The 18,987-nt window shown below is 35.0% G+C and overlaps 1 protein-coding gene and 1 long non-coding RNA gene across 2 annotated transcripts in view; one reads left to right on the forward strand and one right to left on the reverse strand.

The window, feature by feature from the left end:
- The window catches only part of LOC146750877 (uncharacterized), a 56,441-nt gene that overhangs the window by 10,296 nt on the left and 27,158 nt on the right, over window positions 1-18,987 (forward strand). The gene's annotated exons all lie outside the window — the stretch shown is intronic.
- LOC100366528 (xylosyl- and glucuronyltransferase LARGE1) overlaps window positions 12,921-18,987 on the reverse strand; it is a 45,112-nt gene continuing 39,045 nt past the window's right edge. Inside the window, exon 19 of the mRNA XM_085501499.1 lies at window positions 12,921-17,597. Within this exon, the coding sequence (XP_085357625.1) occupies window positions 17,507-17,597 (91 nt within the window). The 3' untranslated portion in view covers window positions 12,921-17,506. The remainder of the gene's footprint in view (window positions 17,598-18,987) is intronic.

Genomic DNA, 18,987 nt, shown 5'->3' on the forward strand with positions numbered 1-18,987 from the left:
GTCTGATTACGTAGCAGTGATACGGAAGTCTGTATGCGATTGCCGGTTTCTCGCAATCAAATACAGATTTCTATGTGTAATGTATGCTGCCAATGATCGGCGAGGGCTGTGTAGAATTGGCGTGGGCTGTGCAGAACCGATATACTACCAGGAATCAATTCTACAACGCCTATACTTAACATAAGCGACTAATCATATACACAGCAGCATTTCGTTTGTATATTTTTTCGCATGTGTGTGTATCTTAGACTATCGTTTTCAAATACATTACAAGCTTGTAAGCATCGTCACCATATACCCTTTGATGTTTTATGGCAAAACGAAAACAATAATAAATGGCGCACGTTTTTGACAACGACACATGTTTCCAATTACTGATCTCTCTCTCTCTCAGGGAGGATAGACAGTCACGGTTACTCAACCTACACTTGTTTTTCGTAATCCCAAATTTGTTTCATCTACGCTGCATTGCAAAAAATTTCTTTGTCAGTTGATGCGCGTGCGATGTTTATAGCGATCGTTAGATAGTGGAGGCCGCCTACATTGAGCTGTACAAAGCGTGACGTACCACTTTTTACAAGTGCACCTCTTTCGTGTCAATATGCTCATTTTTCTATTATAAGAAGTGAGTTAAAATTTCGAGTTTTGAGGAAACAAACCGTATTGATTGCTACTGTACACAATGCTGATTATGCAACCACGTTACATGCAATAACAGTATAAATAAAAGAAAGGGTATTGGAAGCATATTTAAAATTAATTGCAAATTTAAGATTAGCATTTCAAACAAGAAGCTTGGTGACTAATAATTGTCTGATATTTGAAGGGCACATTTGTAGTCTAGTTTATTTCAAAGCCACAAGTTCATTGTAAATCTATTTTTTTGAGATATAAAAAATAGCTAAATAAAAACTATCAATATGATCAATACGCATGGTTTTCAACAGTAAACCAACTACGTCTGTGTATTACCCTCAGTGCGTCTATGAACCAAATTTCAAATTTGATAAGCATGCATATTAAGCAAATTGGGTAATTAGTATGCTCGAATTACAACCCAAAACTAATCAGGTTTTTAGCATTGTCCTCAGGTACTTTATATATACCAAGTCTCGTTGAATGCAATAATTGGCTTTTGAGATATATTAATTATTATGCAAATTCCTTAGTTAATATGCAAGGATCATATTTCATTACAATATGATGAATAATTCTTAGATGATAGGTGGAAAAGGCGAAAATTAAAATATTATACAAATGTACCAAGTTTCATCATGAATTCTGGGAGCACTTTTTAAGATATCATACATACACACATACAGGGTATCTATAAAAAGTCCCAGTGCGTGCTTCACAAACGGGAGTCAATATAATAACAATATAACTCATGGTTTCTCTGTCAAATACGTGAACTTAAAACCCAGTAAAAAGCAAGTTATCTCTTGTGCATTCCACGAATTACATGGTTAGAACTTGCAAAGTGTTTTATTTTTAGCTATAGATGTAATATATTATTGTGACGTCATCGATGACATCATGCTACTGGATACTACTTATAATACCTTTACATATTACGCCTTTTATTGACGTTACAATCGTATAGTACTGTATACGGAAGGTTTGTACTGTTTCTCAAAAATTGGAAAATGAGATAAAATATTCTGAAAATATTATTGGAATTGGCTGAATGCCTTTAGTATATTTTCAATTCTGAGTGATGAAAACGCAATGCCGTAACAATTTGAAATAACAATTTGGTTTTTACGTTTATCAATTTAACGGTTTTGTTCCCCCCTCATAATAATAGATGGACTCGTGAGATCTCGCAGTGGTAAAATGATCACTTTCACTAATCACTTTCCATTTCGTTTGTCAAAAACCACTCTTGTTATCAACGTATATTGGGGTTCAATGTGTAGGCAAGAAATAAATGTATTTAAGAAAATTAAAGCCGTTTTCTCTCACAATAACTAACTAACTAACTTTAACTTAAAGCCTGATAAAGTTTGTAACTTGGGTTTTCAGCAAGGTTGCTGGAAGGGATTAGTTTGCTATAAGTACAATGTTTGTTCATACATGATTAGAGTCGATTGTAAAGTAGTTACATAATTAGTCATCGGGAAAAAAAGGCTTGCTTAAATTTCGTGTGTGAACATGAACCTAAATATTTACGTCGGCCTAAATAAGCCACGCCTGGGAATTGGTGCCAGCCAGCCGGACCTAAATTTTAACCCTAAGTTAGGCCGGCCTGATTACAGTGTGAACAAGCGACATAATACGTAATCGCCACTATCCACCGGAGATCTCACTCACCACAAACTTGTTTTAAATAGTACATATTACTCACCCACTTTTAAAATTCCGCATATTTTTATGACAAACCTTTTATTTATTTATTGTTTAGTTGTTGAAACGCGAGAGGCAGAACTTCTAACGTAAATTGGAATCTAATGACATTTCATTAATTCCAGACAGGCTTAGCATGTATGTAGCTTTTTGGCAGTACCTAACCTAGAAAACAAAGGCAGGCAAAGTAAAAACGTCTTGTCCCACAGCGTTACAAACATGAGTCAGTCGCTTGAGTACTGAAAGCGTTGAAAAAAGAGTTTTCAAAAGACGGAATACTGTAGTCAAAAAAGCACAATAGTGTAATTGATTGTCAGCTAATATTACTAAGGCATATGCACTATGTAAATTTTCAGGTGGTTTATACGTTGCTATAGCAACGTGCTTAAAAACTTTTTGAGAATTTCAGGATCATTTTATTAATTTTGCTACCTTGTCAAATATATTATTTGGTCAGTGGTACTGTGGCCTATCACCATGATGTCAACTGCTGGCAAATTGTCGTTATTGGAAATTGTTTTTAATAAATGTATATACTAGTTATAGGAGTTATGATTCTTTGATTTTGTACAAATGAATTCCCAAATGATGTTAATGCACAAATGTCTCCTTAACAGGGTTCTTATCAACAAAAATATGAAACACACTTGTTATTGCCGATAAATAGTATTTAGTATGGCACAGTTCCATATACAGGTCGAAGGTTGTCAACATATAAATACCTCGAATAGTGTAGATAATTCACCATGAAGGTGATGTAAAGTAAGTATTGGGTGTGCCAGAGAACCCCGGTGACATTCGGGTCAAAGTTGGATACTCAGCCTTGAAAATGGGTTTAATTAAGCACGTTCGGTTAAATATAACACCAATTTCGCACATAAACGAAAGGTAATTTTATTTTGCGTACAAGAATATACACCCTAAATGTGTTATTTGGACGCCTTTAAAATAACACCTGGGATTTCCTTGTTTTGTTTTGTGGGAAGTCTTTAGATACCAAGTCCGTATTTGTTTTGCGTGTCTCTTTACGCAGAAATTGCTGGCAATAGTTGCTAACAATATGTGTACAATTTTAGTAGGTTTTTAATGATTTTGATTCTAAATTCTAGCTCCAAGTTTATATGTATGTATGTTATTATGACATTTTACATGGTTCAAAATTGACGACTGTTATTGCTCAATTGAAAAGCTACACAAAAGACAGAAATAGATGATCAACCGAAACATTGCCTAGTCAGTGTTATTGTGCGCATTATCCAGTGCCCGCCACATTTTCGCCCCTTACAAGAATTGCTGGTGCGAACGCAAGATCACGGAATTCATATTTTTTTAAATCACTTAAGTCGACGTAACTTTTCATGGTGAGACCACGGTGAGAGTGAAACTTCAAGTCAAGCTTTTTGTGTCCTTTTGAGCTGACGTAACTTACGTCGACGTAAAAGAAGAACAGAATAATGTGAACGAATTATGCTGGCGTAATTGGGTTAACAAGTTACCAAGTTTGAACCCTCTTGAAGGGGGCGTAAGTCATCAATTTTGAAGGTCGTGAAGGCAGCACCGGTGTAACTGTTATGCAGTAAATACCTCTGCGTAAAAACTGGTGAAAACACGTTACGCAAAGTAAAGTGGCTTCAATACGGCGGAGACAACACCGGGGATCTTTCGCTTGTTATAAGTACATTGACTTCTTAAAATGAATAGGGATGCGACGGTCAACTGTATTTTGTTTTATCTAATTTCAAAGTAGCCATTCGGCGCATGTGAACACGTAATCTTCATAAATCTGGTGGTTTCTTTGTTTCTACACGATTACTATTAGCAACCGTGTCTAAAACACGTAAACCTGACATAAATTATGTACTTCAAATTACCCGTTTTTTCTTTGATTATTTTGTACGAAAGTGTAACCGTGACCCGAGCAGCACGGGTCAGGAGCCTATATCGCATTTAACTTTTAGTCTGCCTAGCCACGTATTAAAATGAGAAATTACTATGTTTTGAGGGGAAAAACTTTCGAGTATGGATAGTCATTGATTTATCAACTAATACTTGCTTCCATGTACTATTTGTGCGGATTACTTACATCAGATATTGAATGAACACTAGAATATTATATTTAGAACTGTCACATAGCTAGAATTGTTTTCTCACTCACCAGAAGGTCACCCAGGACGAGAAAGGTCACGTAAAGTACCAAATAAAATATTAAAACTATGCACACGAACAAGTGGATTGTGTTGGAAAGAGTTCTGGTTACGAAAAAACACAACAAGAAACAGCGGATAAAATTCTTTAGGCAAAACAATACTTAGTACTTGTTATGTAACGATTGTACTACAATGCTCGTAATACTTTAAGGTCAAATAACACAGAAAGAGAATGATTGGATGATGAATAATAATAAAAATAATAAAACGCGTATGTTTACGTGGTTAAAATGAATCGTTCAGCATTTCGAGTACAAATCTGAAAACGGCATATTGTAAGTAAGTAAGTAAATAAGTAACTTTATTGATTCCGTGTCCTTATTGGGATCTTGAAAATAATACAATAAAGTATGTTGTTTAAATAAACAACAGCTAGCTAAAAAAGCAACAAACTAAAGTAAAAAAAAACAGAAAATTAAATCAATAAGAAAACATAACAAAAATAAAACAATACAAGAAATGTGAACTTGTGTGATTATTTTGGGGCAGCTGGTGTTTTTTTCATGGCAATATCTCTGCTGTTAAAAATGAATTTTGCATAGTCAGTGATTTCTTTGTTGTCGATAGAGGTGATTGTATCTACGCAACAATAATACATTTTATGCCCAAACGTGTCCAGTTAATTTTAGCACTGGTAATCTTTTTTGATAACTGCGGTTTAAATATAAAGTAAACTTGGCGTACGTGATGACACGCTGTATTGTTCCATTTCACGAAATATGCGTCAGGGCACGTGCCATCTAGCAAAATACAGAGGAACTTAAAACCGCTGGGTGGCGCTATAATGTAACCAGTTCAGATTTGTCGTTATAATCGTTGATTTAATGTTTTCCATTAATTTAATCATCAATTTATCGATAAAATAGAAAATATATAATAGAAAAACTGAATCTCATTGCTGCGTCATCCGACTCGAGTCCATGGGCAGTCAATGTGCATGGCCACAGAGGGCGCAACGTATATTGTATTCAGAAAATGAGAAGGGGTAAGGTATGAAACTAGAGCATTGTCGTATAACTGTTGTTGGCCAAAGGCCGTTGAAAACAAATTGTTTAATGGCTCATTTTAGTACAAGGTCTGACACTTGGTATTGGTAGAAACTATTATTGACAGACAAGACTCTGAACACAAGTTCTCATATTTTTAAAAATAAGTTCATTGTGTATGTCACGGTCACAGTCACTTGGGGGCTGAAAATCAATAAATACTAATTTAAAAAAACAAACAAACGGATGATTTTTTTTAATTAGTATTTATTGATTTTCAGCCCCCAAGTGACTGTGGCCACGGTGTAGACATAGCGTTCTAGAAGTAAATTTATATACACGTATTCAAATTTTCACCAAATAATACTAGTAGTTCACATGGGTGTATGTCGGATGGAACCCACATAAACCACAAGTGTAATGTGTTCTATGTTTCTAGTATCCTGCTGTTGATCAATCACCATATGTCATAAAATGCCAGAGGTTTGACCATTAAAGGCCTTCAGATCATGTACATGTATTGTGTGGGACCCCGTGCGGTTACCCACATTGGCATGAGCAAAACTGATCTTTTATTTTGGCTAGACTCTGGGCACAGACAGCTTTTGTTTTAGTCATATAAAGAGGATGGGCTTTCAGATTGCTGCATCTTCAGGCTAAAGCCAAGGTGAGTGGGATGTTTTTTTCCTAGACCAACCAGTAGGAGTTAAAGAGACCTGGTCACGCAAGATTCATACTTAAGCGACTCCATGACGGGCAACAATAGACCAGGACGGAGCTATGATTCTAGGTTGTGTCTCAGAATTGGGAATTAAACCACTCATAAAAGTACTGATGATAGAATTTGTCTCGTTATATTAGCAGATTGAGAAAAGTATAAGAACTTGTCAACTGCTGTATAGTAGAAAAGAAAGGATGAACTTGAGAACTTGATGCTGTGAACACTAATCTTAATGTAAATGAACAGTGTTGTCATGGCGTATGGTATCCATGGTCCTGAGACTGAAAGCTCAGTACTCATCTGATAAAAGAGATAACTTGAAGACATAAAGGTGGCCCAGGCTCACAGTCAATTTGCTAATTGTCATGGGTGATCCATCAGTAGTCATAAAAGAAGTGAGACCTGTCTAAGGCTCGGCCAGTGTGGAGCTATCAGTTACATAATGGTGTTGATATTGAGAGGTAGCAATGGAGGTACAGAGGAAACATGATGCGAAAAAGGAATGTAACAATCGTGGTTGTCCATACTAACAGTACATGCCCGTACATCCCATGCAAGGGATCAGAAATATGAACAACAGTCCTTGGTGTTCATGAGCGAGGTTGCAAACAAATTGATTTCTGTTTCATTGAGCAGAATCATGAGAGCACAGCTGATAAAATCTAGTTGTTGTGGTTAGAGCAAGTTGGCTATTGTGTTGTGTATTCCCTTGATGCATCTGCCCAAGCGTTGAATGATCAACAGGCAGCACCCAGTTGAGAAGTGGTGACTATGGACCCATATCCTTTCTTGTTTTGAATATCACAAAAATGTCTTAAAGTCCTCCAACGGACCTTAAACACAACTGGCATTCAAGATATAGTAAACAAATCTGAATACCATGGTTACAATCATCAAAGGAACAGTAAACATGATGATGGGGAGAGTGAGACACTTTTTGAGAGGAAAAACAAGCTTTTACCTAGATCTTGTCGGCCATTTTTATGCCTGGTTGGACTGGGCTTGCTGGACCTTCAAGTGAGCTAAGTCTGACATGGTCAGGAGTGATGGGAAGAAAGAAATGAGTGGGTTCAGAAATAGTATTTTTTTAAATTATTAACTTAAGTAGTTTCTGTACAGCTATAACTCTCCATGAACTGGCTGGTGATAGTAGAGTAAACCCAAGAAACAATGTGTTGTGTTCAAAAAGTGGTGGTGTGTGGAACTTTTTTCTTGTGGATGATTTTTATTATAGTGTTTATGCCAATTATTGAAGTGGATACATATTTTTATTCCATCGTTAGAATGAAAACCATACTATGTAACATGAAAAATGGTCTCTAGTGACATGTTTGAGGCCATTTTTGAGATTATTTGCACGAAAAACATGGAGCTTGTACACATCGAACTGTGTCTGCCGCTTAGCAGTACTCATAGCTGTGTTGGTTAATTGGCAATAAATATTTTAACTAGTAAGTTTAAGATATATTCTTTGTGTGCAGTCATCTGTCTTGAATGTGAAAGCCCCTATATGGAATGACTTCTGCAGTATGAGACTCTTGTATTTCTGTAATGTAAAAGTATTCATTATGTTTGTTATGTTATTGATGCAGCATAAAGGTTTGAACTCATTAATTCAAGTAAAACAACTCTCAGTTTCACTTGATGTAAACCAACATCAAATGAAACTGAGAGCAATGGCTACCGCCAACAGCTTGGGTCATAGATCATAACAGATATAGTACTCTCTGCCAAGAGAGGGCGCACTACTACAGTTACTATACAATGTGATATCATAACATCCCCCTCCTCAGGCTAAATAATGGTTATCTGCGAAGTGTTTATAGAAAATAAATGTTCAAATACCGATTCAGAGTCCAGGGATGAAAATGTAAAAAGTTTCTATTTGAAACAATTATGTTTGTTTTCTCAATAAACATACATGGAACATGTAAATATTAAATCAAATTAAAACTCTGGAACTCGATAAACACAATAGAAAATGAATAACATAGTTCTCATTTGAGCTTTTTAAATTCGACAGTTTATGTCAATACAAAATCCTTATACTTTGCTGTAGGTTTGCAATGTCTCTTTAGTCTTTCTTTGGCAGGTGAGTTAATTTTGTTAGGTGTGTTTTTTATTCCTTGTGGTTCCTGGTTTAACTTGCTGGCAGTATCGTTGGTTTGCATATCCATAGTTGGCCTATCATGTGCTGGTTTGATGTGAGATAGATCGTGTTGGTATTGAGTGCTGTCAGGTGTCTGCACTGTGTATTTTCTGTTAGATAATTTGTTAATGAATGTGGCATTTTGTTTTAAGTGGTGTAATGCCTAAGAATTTGCTCTCTGTTCAATCTTCTCCTTATAACTATTTGTAGACTGATCATGTCTATACTGTAGAAATGGGAGACTGGTCTTGACCTTTCTATTGGGAAACATTGACGCAAATGGAGATGGAATATCAGCTGTAATGGGAGTGTCTCTCAATGTTGTCAGGATTTCTCTCAGGTTTTTCTCCCTTTTCTGAAGAGTCTTTTTGAGCATAATTTTGACTGTGAATATATTTCTTTCTGTGCGTCCATTGGCTTGTTGGTAATAGGGTGCACTGATTGTATGTCTTATCTGATGAGTCTGGCAATATTCTTGAAATTCACTGCTAATAAGCTGTGGCCCATTGTCCGATATTAAGTCTCTTGGGTATCTAAAATTGGAGAATATTTCATCAATCTTGCTAATGTCAGTTGAACTACCGGTAGTCATGTTATGTAGTTTATATGCCCAAACATAACCAGCATAGTAATCAACGATTATAATGTATTGGGAGCCTTCAAACTCGAATATGTCCATACCAATCGTGTTCATGTAGATAGGCTGTACTGGGAGTTTTGAATGACTTCTTTGATAGGCACTGGTTACAGTCTTTTATCATGTATTTTATGTCTGCATTCAGACCAGGCCAATATACTGATTGTCTGGCTCTGAGACGTGTTTTCTCTATACCTTGGTGTTGTTTGTGGAGTATTTGGAGTACTCTGTCTCGCATTCCCGTTGGGATGATGATTCGATGACCTTTTAGCACTACACCATTGTGGATGGCTAACTCAGAGCGATGCTGCCATTGCATTGTTTTTTCTCTTTTATAAATTAGGCCATCCATTTGTGATGTATGGAATTAAGGCTTGGAGAACTGGACAGTGAGTTTGCGGATGCGGTCAATGACAAATGACTTCATTGTTGAGACGTCGTGTATATATGTACGTCAACATCAGGTATTTGGAAGGTTGTTTGTTTGGTGTTTATGCATCTTGATAGACAGTCAGCGAGGGGTACATCTTTCCCTGGCACATATTTTATGTTGTAATTATATCCTTGAATCTGTAGTATTAGTCTCTGTAGTCTGGCTGGCATCGTGTTGATTTGTTTCTTTGCTATCGACTCTAGAGGTTGGTGGTCAGAATGGATGGTAAAGGGTCTACCTAAAACATAGTGTTTAAAATACCTTGTTACCCAAACAACAGCTAGCATTTCACGTTCTATGTTACTTTAGTTTGAAGCAAAGTGAATAGGTTTATCATCTTGCAGCAAAACAGCCCAGAAACCTTTACTGGATGCGTCACACTGGATCACAATTTCTTTACTAGCATCAAAGTATGTCAATACTGGTACTTTTGTCATGACATGCTTTATCTGGTCATTGACAAATGCTTTATCGTGACTCACGGACCATTCAGACACTAAACCTTTCTGCAGTAATTTTCTAAGCAGCTCAGTGAGTGGACTTAACTTGACAAACTTGGACAAGTAATTGACAAGCCGGAGGAGTGACTGTAATAATTATTCTTGCTTTTCTTTTGGTGCAGGAAGACAGATATTCATTTCTTAAGAAACCTATAAACAAAAGAATATGCAATAACTGTGACACAAATTCAATTAAAGGTGAAGAACATTTTCTATTGATTTGCCCAAAATATAACACACACACAGAAAACTTCATCCAAAAAATTATGACTCTACTTTCATCCAACAATAAAAATATACAGTTCACATATATATTCTCAAGCAAAGATCCTTGCCAATTATATTTACACAACAAAAAGATTTATTTAACATTTAAACATTCTTACATATATCTTGTTATTATTTTAAAACTCTTTTGCTGTACTTATCCTATATAAATCTTTTTACACAGAGGCAATTTAAGACAATGTACATTATCTATTTGTCCAAAGATTCTATAAAGGTCGACTTGAAACACATCTTGTTCGGATATCAGACCGAAAGGCAATCTTGTGAAACAGTATCTTCCAAAGATTGTAATAAACGTTGTTAGCAGTTATAATTCTGTGTCAAGTGGTATATTTCAATATCCACTGCATAGATTCAATGTTGAGTGTTCTTTAGGTCTGGCAGGATATCATCAGATATCGTCTTTTGATGAACTTATTTAGCTCACGGGGATCCAAGCAGATGCGTAGTGATCCGTTAGGCTTGGTGACCAACAAAATGCTGTTCACCCAGTCACTGGGTTCTTGCACTTCCCTGATGATTCCAAGCTGTATTAGGCGGTCCAGTTCATGTTTCAAGGGTACTTTCAATGCATCTGGTGTTCTTCTTGCTGGATTTATTACAGGTGTTGCATCATCAGACAGCTCAATTTTGTAGTCTGTGTTTATCTTGCCAACACCTTCAAATATATCTGGATTGTCCTTTACTAACTGCTCTTTGGTGCTGTAGGCTATAGTTTCCTCCGCGTCGTATTCTGCATTTGCGTCCCTCACAAAGGAATTTGACAAGTCCTAGGCATGTGCATAATCTTAAACCAAATAGGTTGTTTCCATGCTCTGATATGAAGAATTCTACATCTCTTTCTTCTTTGCCTGTTTCAACAACAGGAATTGTAACTCTTAAAAGGTGTATCTCCATACCCACTGAGACGTACTTCTGAGGAGTTCGGCTTATGATCTAGGCCAAACAGTGTTCTGTATGTTGTATAATTCAAAAGGTTTGCTTGAGCTCCGGTGTCAATCTTTGCTTTGAGGAGTTTCTGTCCGTGTTGTGCTAATCTTGATCACTGCGAATTTGTCTTTCATTCCTCTTGTGCATTCATCAAACCCATAATTCTCAGCACTGTCAGACTCATAATCTGTTCTCACCTCTTGTGCATTCATCAAACCCATAATTCTCAGCACTGTCATACTCATAATCTGTCCTTACCTCATGTATTTTCTTTTCACATTTCTTATTTGTTTCTCCACTTTTGGCTGAAGACTGACACTTTCTTGCCCAGTGGTTTCGCTTTCCACATTTCTTGCATATTTGGCCAAAAGCTGGACACTTTCTCTGCTGATGAGTTAAACCACAATTTCTGCATTCCTTGTGTGTTCGTTTTGCTGACTTTACAACCTCAACTGTTTTAGATGTGGTTGGTTGTTCCATAGACTTTAGTGCAGATAAGTGAGCATTGGCAGCTTTATAATTCCTTCCGAGGGCAATTGCTTCATCCAATGTTTATATCTTAGGCTTTGCTAGTAGCTCTTTCTGGAATTCTGGTATTGGTGTAGCGGCAATAATTAATTCAATTATTCGCTCCTTCTGTTCAAAGTCACACTTATTAGCTAGCAGTTTTTACTAACAAACGAATCAAGAGATTCATCAGGTTTATGTCTCAATGTGGTTAATTTGAGTTGACTAATTCTGAAATTCTTGGCTGGTTCAATTTACTCTTGAAATTTCTTGTATATTACCTCTGGTTTTGACTTGTCATCACTTGACAGGTCCCAACTATTGAATTTACGTAATCCTTCTTCCCCTGTCGCCTGCAAGATATTAGCATTTTCTTTGTCTTTCACATTTTTCACGACGAAATAAAGCACTATACGCTGTTTGAATAAACTGAATGACTCTTAGGTTATCAGATTCCCAGTTCATGGTAGGGAGTTTATGTTTTTTTGTCTTGAACGGAACTTGCAAATGTTCGTGGGTCAGAAGTCAACTTATGCCAATTTTCAGCTACTTGGGTATCACTTTTCTTCTAACTTGAACAGCCGCGGTCACCATGTTATGTTATTGATGCAATACGAAGGTTTGAACTTATTAAATTTAAGTAAAACAACTCTGGTTTACACCACAGGCGCCCGGGACGTTTCTTGGATAATAAAAAATTACCTAAAGTAGGATCAACATAGTTAGTCAGTCGGCGGTACATTCCACCTACCACTCACATAATAACATATGATAACATGTTATATGAGTGAACTATGTATTCTTTGCCTTTAGTATTTGACTCCTCAGCTACCTCCTACAAGCCACATGTGCTGGGGATCAGGGGCACTCACACTCAGATGTTCATCTGCCATACCAAGGACAAGCTCACTTAACTAGCTGTATCATCTGGTCCTACAGGCGATTAGGCTTGCATATGCAATTCACCCCCAATACCCCAGAGATGTCTCATTTTACAAAATGCATGACTTTTAAGACACTCATTGGCGCTGTGCAAAACCAATCATTGACCGTGTGATGGCAGCAGTTTTCTGAAAATCACTACCTAAAGAGCTCCCCCTGATAATGCATGTACACACACACACACATATGTATTTGGTTTACCATGTGCGTCAGTTAATGACCAAAGTTTGTTATTAATTGAAAGTGAATGAATGAAGAAATCAATGCAATACAATTTAATATAAAGTTAATAAAAATATGTTTATTATTATTATAAGCAAAATTGCAATACAAAATTGAGATTGTAATATAGGAGGGTAAATCATGATCAATTACAACGTGTGTGATAATTTTCACAACTCATAACCTGCTAGCAAATCCTAGCTCCCTGTAGTACTTTTAAAGGTCACACATCTTCAAATGTTTTTAACTTATTTCTCTGACAACTATTTCCATTTTTCAGGGATAATTATTTAGAAATTCGCATTGATAGTAAACTTGGACTTACAATAGGATAATACAGTGGATAAGTTTAACTCAATTCCAAATAAGGATAAAGAGATCAGAATCAAATTAGCATAATGTACAATTCCAAATAAGGATAAATAGATTAGAATCAAATTAGCATAATGTACAAATTCCAAATAAGGACAAATGGTAAGTTAACTTGTTTTATTTAGGTAGACATGATTTATGCAAAAGGCTCAAGACAATATTCAATGTTTGAACAACTATATTTTGAGAAAATGGCCAAAAAATGTATTTTTAAGGGCAGTTTTTATGGAATATAATAATAAAAAATTATTTGTCATTAACATATTTTATCACCGTTATATTTATGCATTAAACATATTTTATTTTGAATAATGAGAACAATTTGGTAAACAAGAAGTATTTTGAACACTAGTCAAACAAGTTGAGAAAAAAGTACAAATTCAATCAACTCACATGTAGAGGTAGGTAGTCTTGTTACACTGTGCAGGATAGTCTCAACAACTAGCCCAATAAAGTTTTTAAGAGTTTTGACAGTTTTCACCGGTGATAGTTATCAGGTGGTTAAAATACCTGGATGTTAATGAAAAATACTAAATATTGTTCCCAGAGATTATAGAAAAGGTCTTGAGTACATTCTAGGCTTAAGATAAACAGAAAATATAATCTGGTCTTCAAAACTGGCAATTATTAAAACGCTGATCTTTAAAAATAAAATAGGCGTAAAATATGTAGTGCTATCACACCTGGGTTTGAGTTCGGTTGAGATGAATAATGAAGACAAAAATACATAATTGTAAACACACATAATTAAACATCAATATAAATATAAATATACATAACACAAAGCACCACTTATACTTATACTATAATTAAGCCTTTAAAAAACAAAGCCTTTGTCCTATAACAGGTAAATTAGCCTGCTGTACTCTGCCGTTATACCGCAGGGCTTTGGTGAAATAACTACAGTAACTGTGTTCACCATTGTTACCTCTACACACAAACACCATCTCATACAAACCTCAAAACACATATATACTCAATGTGAATTGCGAAACCACAAACATTGCTTTCAATCTCATATACACAGAAATTGACACAAACATAATTTTCAGCTATCAAACCAATATATAAATATTTTTGCTCAATAAAAATATATGATGAATACACATTAATATCTGTGGAAATATAAACATTGGTATTAATACTTCTATAAGAAGCCTATGTTTTATATTTATGAGACAGAAATGCTTAAATGAAAATTCTATTAAACATTTTAAGTGCCTTTGATATTACGGTAGTACATACATCTCTACAAGAGAGGCACTTCTAATAGAGCAAATACGTTACCATACAGTTGTATAGCCAAAGTATTGCCTAGACCAAAATGAAATCATAGTATTTGTTGTTTACATTGCAAACTTTGTATATCAGCTGATTTATCAATAGGTACGTTCAATAAAAGAAATGAACAAAATTACACATGCATTAAACACTATTGTAATTATTTTCCACCATGTTTGGCCTTTATACAAAAACATATTTATTATGAAACTAGACAAAGGTTGGTCAAACCAATTTTAAATAAAATCTGTAATGCAATCACAATCATAATTAAATAAATTTTACAAAAATACAAATGAATCTAATAACTGGTCACTTACATTCTAAAAATATTCAAAATAATTAATAACAAATAAATATAACAAGCACCTGATTGTTTAATGTAAACAAATTTGATCACATGTCTGTAATAAATTTCAAATTATGAATCGTAGCATGAATAGCTGTTTACATAGGTCAAAGGTTGAGAACTACTTTATTTGAGGACCAGTGATAGTTGAGAATCACCATGTGAGTCCCATGCAACATATAACACAACATTTAAATGTGTGCTACACAATGACCATGGCCCTTTAAAGCTCAGTCTTGTTTCCAATCGTTGTATAAATAAATATCTTATTAGGCATTTGATTTACATCTTTGAGTATTACTGATTTGTTCTAAACATTTTAGTGATGATATTTTCATTTCAGGTTGTTTTTATTTGACTTACAGGTTTTACCTGCACTGACCTTAGCACAGGAAAATCCCATGGAATTCCACAACAAAGTTGATAAGCCTGAAGTCAGTCTGATGTCAGGAACAATTTCACCCTTTACCTGCCAACTTGTGTCACCTTTCCCAAATAATCCCCCAGTTTTCAAAAATCTTAATGAAATTTATAGCCAATAAAAAATTATGCCAAATTAGTCAAAATATGTAGGATAATATCAAAAATCTAAATCTTCATTTTGTGTTTTGTGAAATTTGAATGATGGATTTGTGTTTTTTAAATTATACTGGTGAATCGTGAATTTAAAGTTGAATAGTGTAACAAATGTAACAATACCTGAAATTTTTATATTTGTTGGCATTGTTAATAATGAGAAAGAGAGGTGAGAGTTAATTGGACAGTTTGAGTTTGATATAAAACCATGGCAACAAGACCAGGGTGATTTAGAGGAATATGTCACTGAAATACCCTTTATCAAAATTGACCATCATCAATTCACATCATTAATTGTGAAAATACCATACAAATACTTCAGTGTTTGTCAATTTCTGTGCGATGTTTTTATACCATTCTAATGCTATAACCTTTGTTTGTCTTGTTTAAACATTTGATTCCATGTATAAGGTAAGATTGTGCAGTTAACAGAAAATGATTTATTTGGTACATGAGGTAATAGCCTGACATGCCCTCACTAACGCCTGATAGAATAGTGTATGTCTCGTTGGCAAGATCAATGCTGCGAATTCCCAAAGTTCACGCCTTCTCGCAATGAGTTCAATGAACATTTATTTTGGTGGTCATGGTAACACCATGGTAACATATCCAGAACAAGCAGCCTATCGGCTGAGATAGCTCCGCTGTTAGCAATGCACATTTCAATTAAAGAACTGAAGACATCATTAGAAAATAAACAATATGTATAGTATCAAAGCAATTGGACTTACAGTTTTTAACAAGAAGTCGAAAATATCACTTTCTACCAAAAATGACAAAAATATTCACCAAAATTAGAGAATTGAAGATATCATCATGAAATGAACAAATCTGAGAAAGGTCTACATGTAGTACCTATATATGTAATATCAAAGCAATTGAACTTTTGATTTTTAACAAGAAGTCGAAAATATCACTTTTTACCAAAAATTACAAAAATATTCAACAAAATTAGAGAATTGAAGATATCATCACAAAATGAACAAATCTGAGAGAGGTCCACATGTAGTACCTATATATGTAATATCAAAGCAATCGGACGTACAGTTTTTAACAAGAAGTCGAAAATATCACTTTTTACCAAAAATGTCAAAAATATTCACCAAAATTAGAGAATTGAAGATATCATCACAAAATGAACAAATCTGAGAAAGGTCTACATGTAGTATCTATATATGTAAAATCAAAGCAATTGAACTATTGGTTTTTAACAATAAGTCGAAAATATCACTTTTTACCAAAAATTACAAAAATATTCACCAAAATTAGAGAATTAAAGATATCATTACAAAATGAACAAATCTGAGAGAGGTCCACATGTAGTACCTATATATGTAATATCAAAGCAATTGCACTTGCGGTTTTTAACAAGAAGTCGAAAATATCACTTTTTACCAAAAATGACAAAAATATTCACCAAAATTTGAGAATTGAAGATATCAACATGAAATGAACAAACCTAAGAGAGGTCTACCCAAGGTACATATACACCAAGTATCAAATCATTCAGGCTTGTAGTTTTCAAGAAGAAGTCGAAAAAGTAAAACATTGACTTGGATGATGACGGACAATTACTCATATGATAAGCTCCGCTCGACAAAGTCGACAGCGGAGCTAAAAAGTTCAGTTGAGTACTACTTCCAAAGTCAACAAATGACAATCATGCTGGAAGTCAGGAACACAATATTTAACTATTTAGTATTCACCAATCTAATTGCCTGAGCCCATTTATATAAGTGGTCAACAGCTGATCTGAACTTTGGTGTCTGGCTGCATAATCTATAATCATGCGAGAGTGGCAGTACTGGTAGCAGTCATGTTGCTATTGTCACATGCTCTTGATCTGACTTTTTGTTTTCGTGCATTCATTTTTGTTCCACCATTTTCATCCCATTTGTCTTGAGATCTAAGTAACACTGAACTGTCACGATTTTGTAACACCTTTGCTTGCCATGTGTGTTTTATACAGCATGCCAGGGTTATCAAAGTAAAATGTGATGTTGTATAGTCGTAACAGAAACACAGAGTTGACCCAATCCAACCAGACAACCCAGCTTGCGTTACTTATCCATTGAGACATACTTGAGAGCTTTGAATCCATACCTCTTAGACATGTCTTTCTGGAACTCAGTTTTAAGTATCTTCAAACATCTGTGAATAAAAAAACAACAAGTTAATGTCAATAACATAGTGAGTTTGTATAATATGTGATGTATGTGTGAAGATTAAACTTGAATGGTCCAGACATGTATGAGATATTGCTCTGTGGATCTACTTTCATTTAAAACAAGATGTCCACCAAGGGATATTTTTAAACAAAGGAACAGGGGCGCAGCGCCCTCATGCCATGAATTGCAATGCTCCCTCTTGCAGTCAATAATTTTTATTTGATGGTGACAAAAATGCTTGAATTTGTTTGATGTATATGGTGAAATTTAACTTGATCACTTCAGGCATGTTAGATATATGTATCTGGAACTGGATTCTTTAAAACAAAATGGTTGTCAGTCAGCTAGTTTGAAACCAATCCGAAAAATAAAATGTGCATTGAGGTCTCATTATGTTCAACATATATAACAAGTCTGAACCAATTCTGTCCATGCATGACTGAGATCTGGTTCCAGAAGGGTGAAAGTTTGTGATTTGAATGCATTTTCGGCCATAAAATGGCTGCCAATCGGCCATCACGAATCAGTCCATAGAACAAAAGCATGTGCTTAAGTCCAATAATATGTCTGATGTAGTTGTGAAGAATGAACTTGATCAGTCCCAGCATGTGTGTGATATTGTTTGAACACCTGCACACACACAGACACACAGAAGTCAATCCATAAGTTTTACCCCAAAAACGAAAGCCATTTTGTGTTAGATCTAGTCTGCAATATTATGCCCCAAAACAAAAAACATTTTGTGAAAAACTTCATATCTTTACATGAAATGTACACATTGACTATTTTACTGTGTAACTGTGCTATCAATAGTTTATCTAAATATCAATGTGTCATATCTTGCTTTCCAGCAGGATTATTAAAAGCAGATTGTAATCACCATAGTTTTTGATCCCTGTATATGTAGATCAGCAATTTGCAGATTTTTACAATATCAAGCAGTTCTGAGTTCTTTCTGAATATTGAACAAGCATCCTATCGGCTGAGATAGCTCCGCTGTTAGCAATGCACATTTCAATTAAAGAACTGAAGACATCATTAGAACATAGTTGAACTCTGGTGACCTTGCCCTTTGTTATATAATATAATTCCCTTTAACATAGATTGTTTCAATATAAATATACATTGTCATAATTAATTTTGAATACAAAAAAAGTTTTGGGGTTGAACTAACAGTGGGGAATCAGTCTACCGAATGTCCTTTAAAGATGTAAATATCTTACAAAAACATTTGTGCCTTATTTGTTTAATTATTTTAAGGGACATAATTTCCAGCTTTATTCAAAGTAATTCAGATATTTTAGTATAAAAACAAATGCCTCATTGCAAAAAAAAAGTGCTGCATTTAGACGTGAATAGATTCATAAAACATG

This window comes from Saccoglossus kowalevskii, chromosome 1, assembly GCF_978046115.1.
Source record: "Saccoglossus kowalevskii chromosome 1, keSacKowa6.1, whole genome shotgun sequence".
Lineage (NCBI taxonomy): Eukaryota > Metazoa > Hemichordata > Enteropneusta > Harrimaniidae > Saccoglossus > Saccoglossus kowalevskii.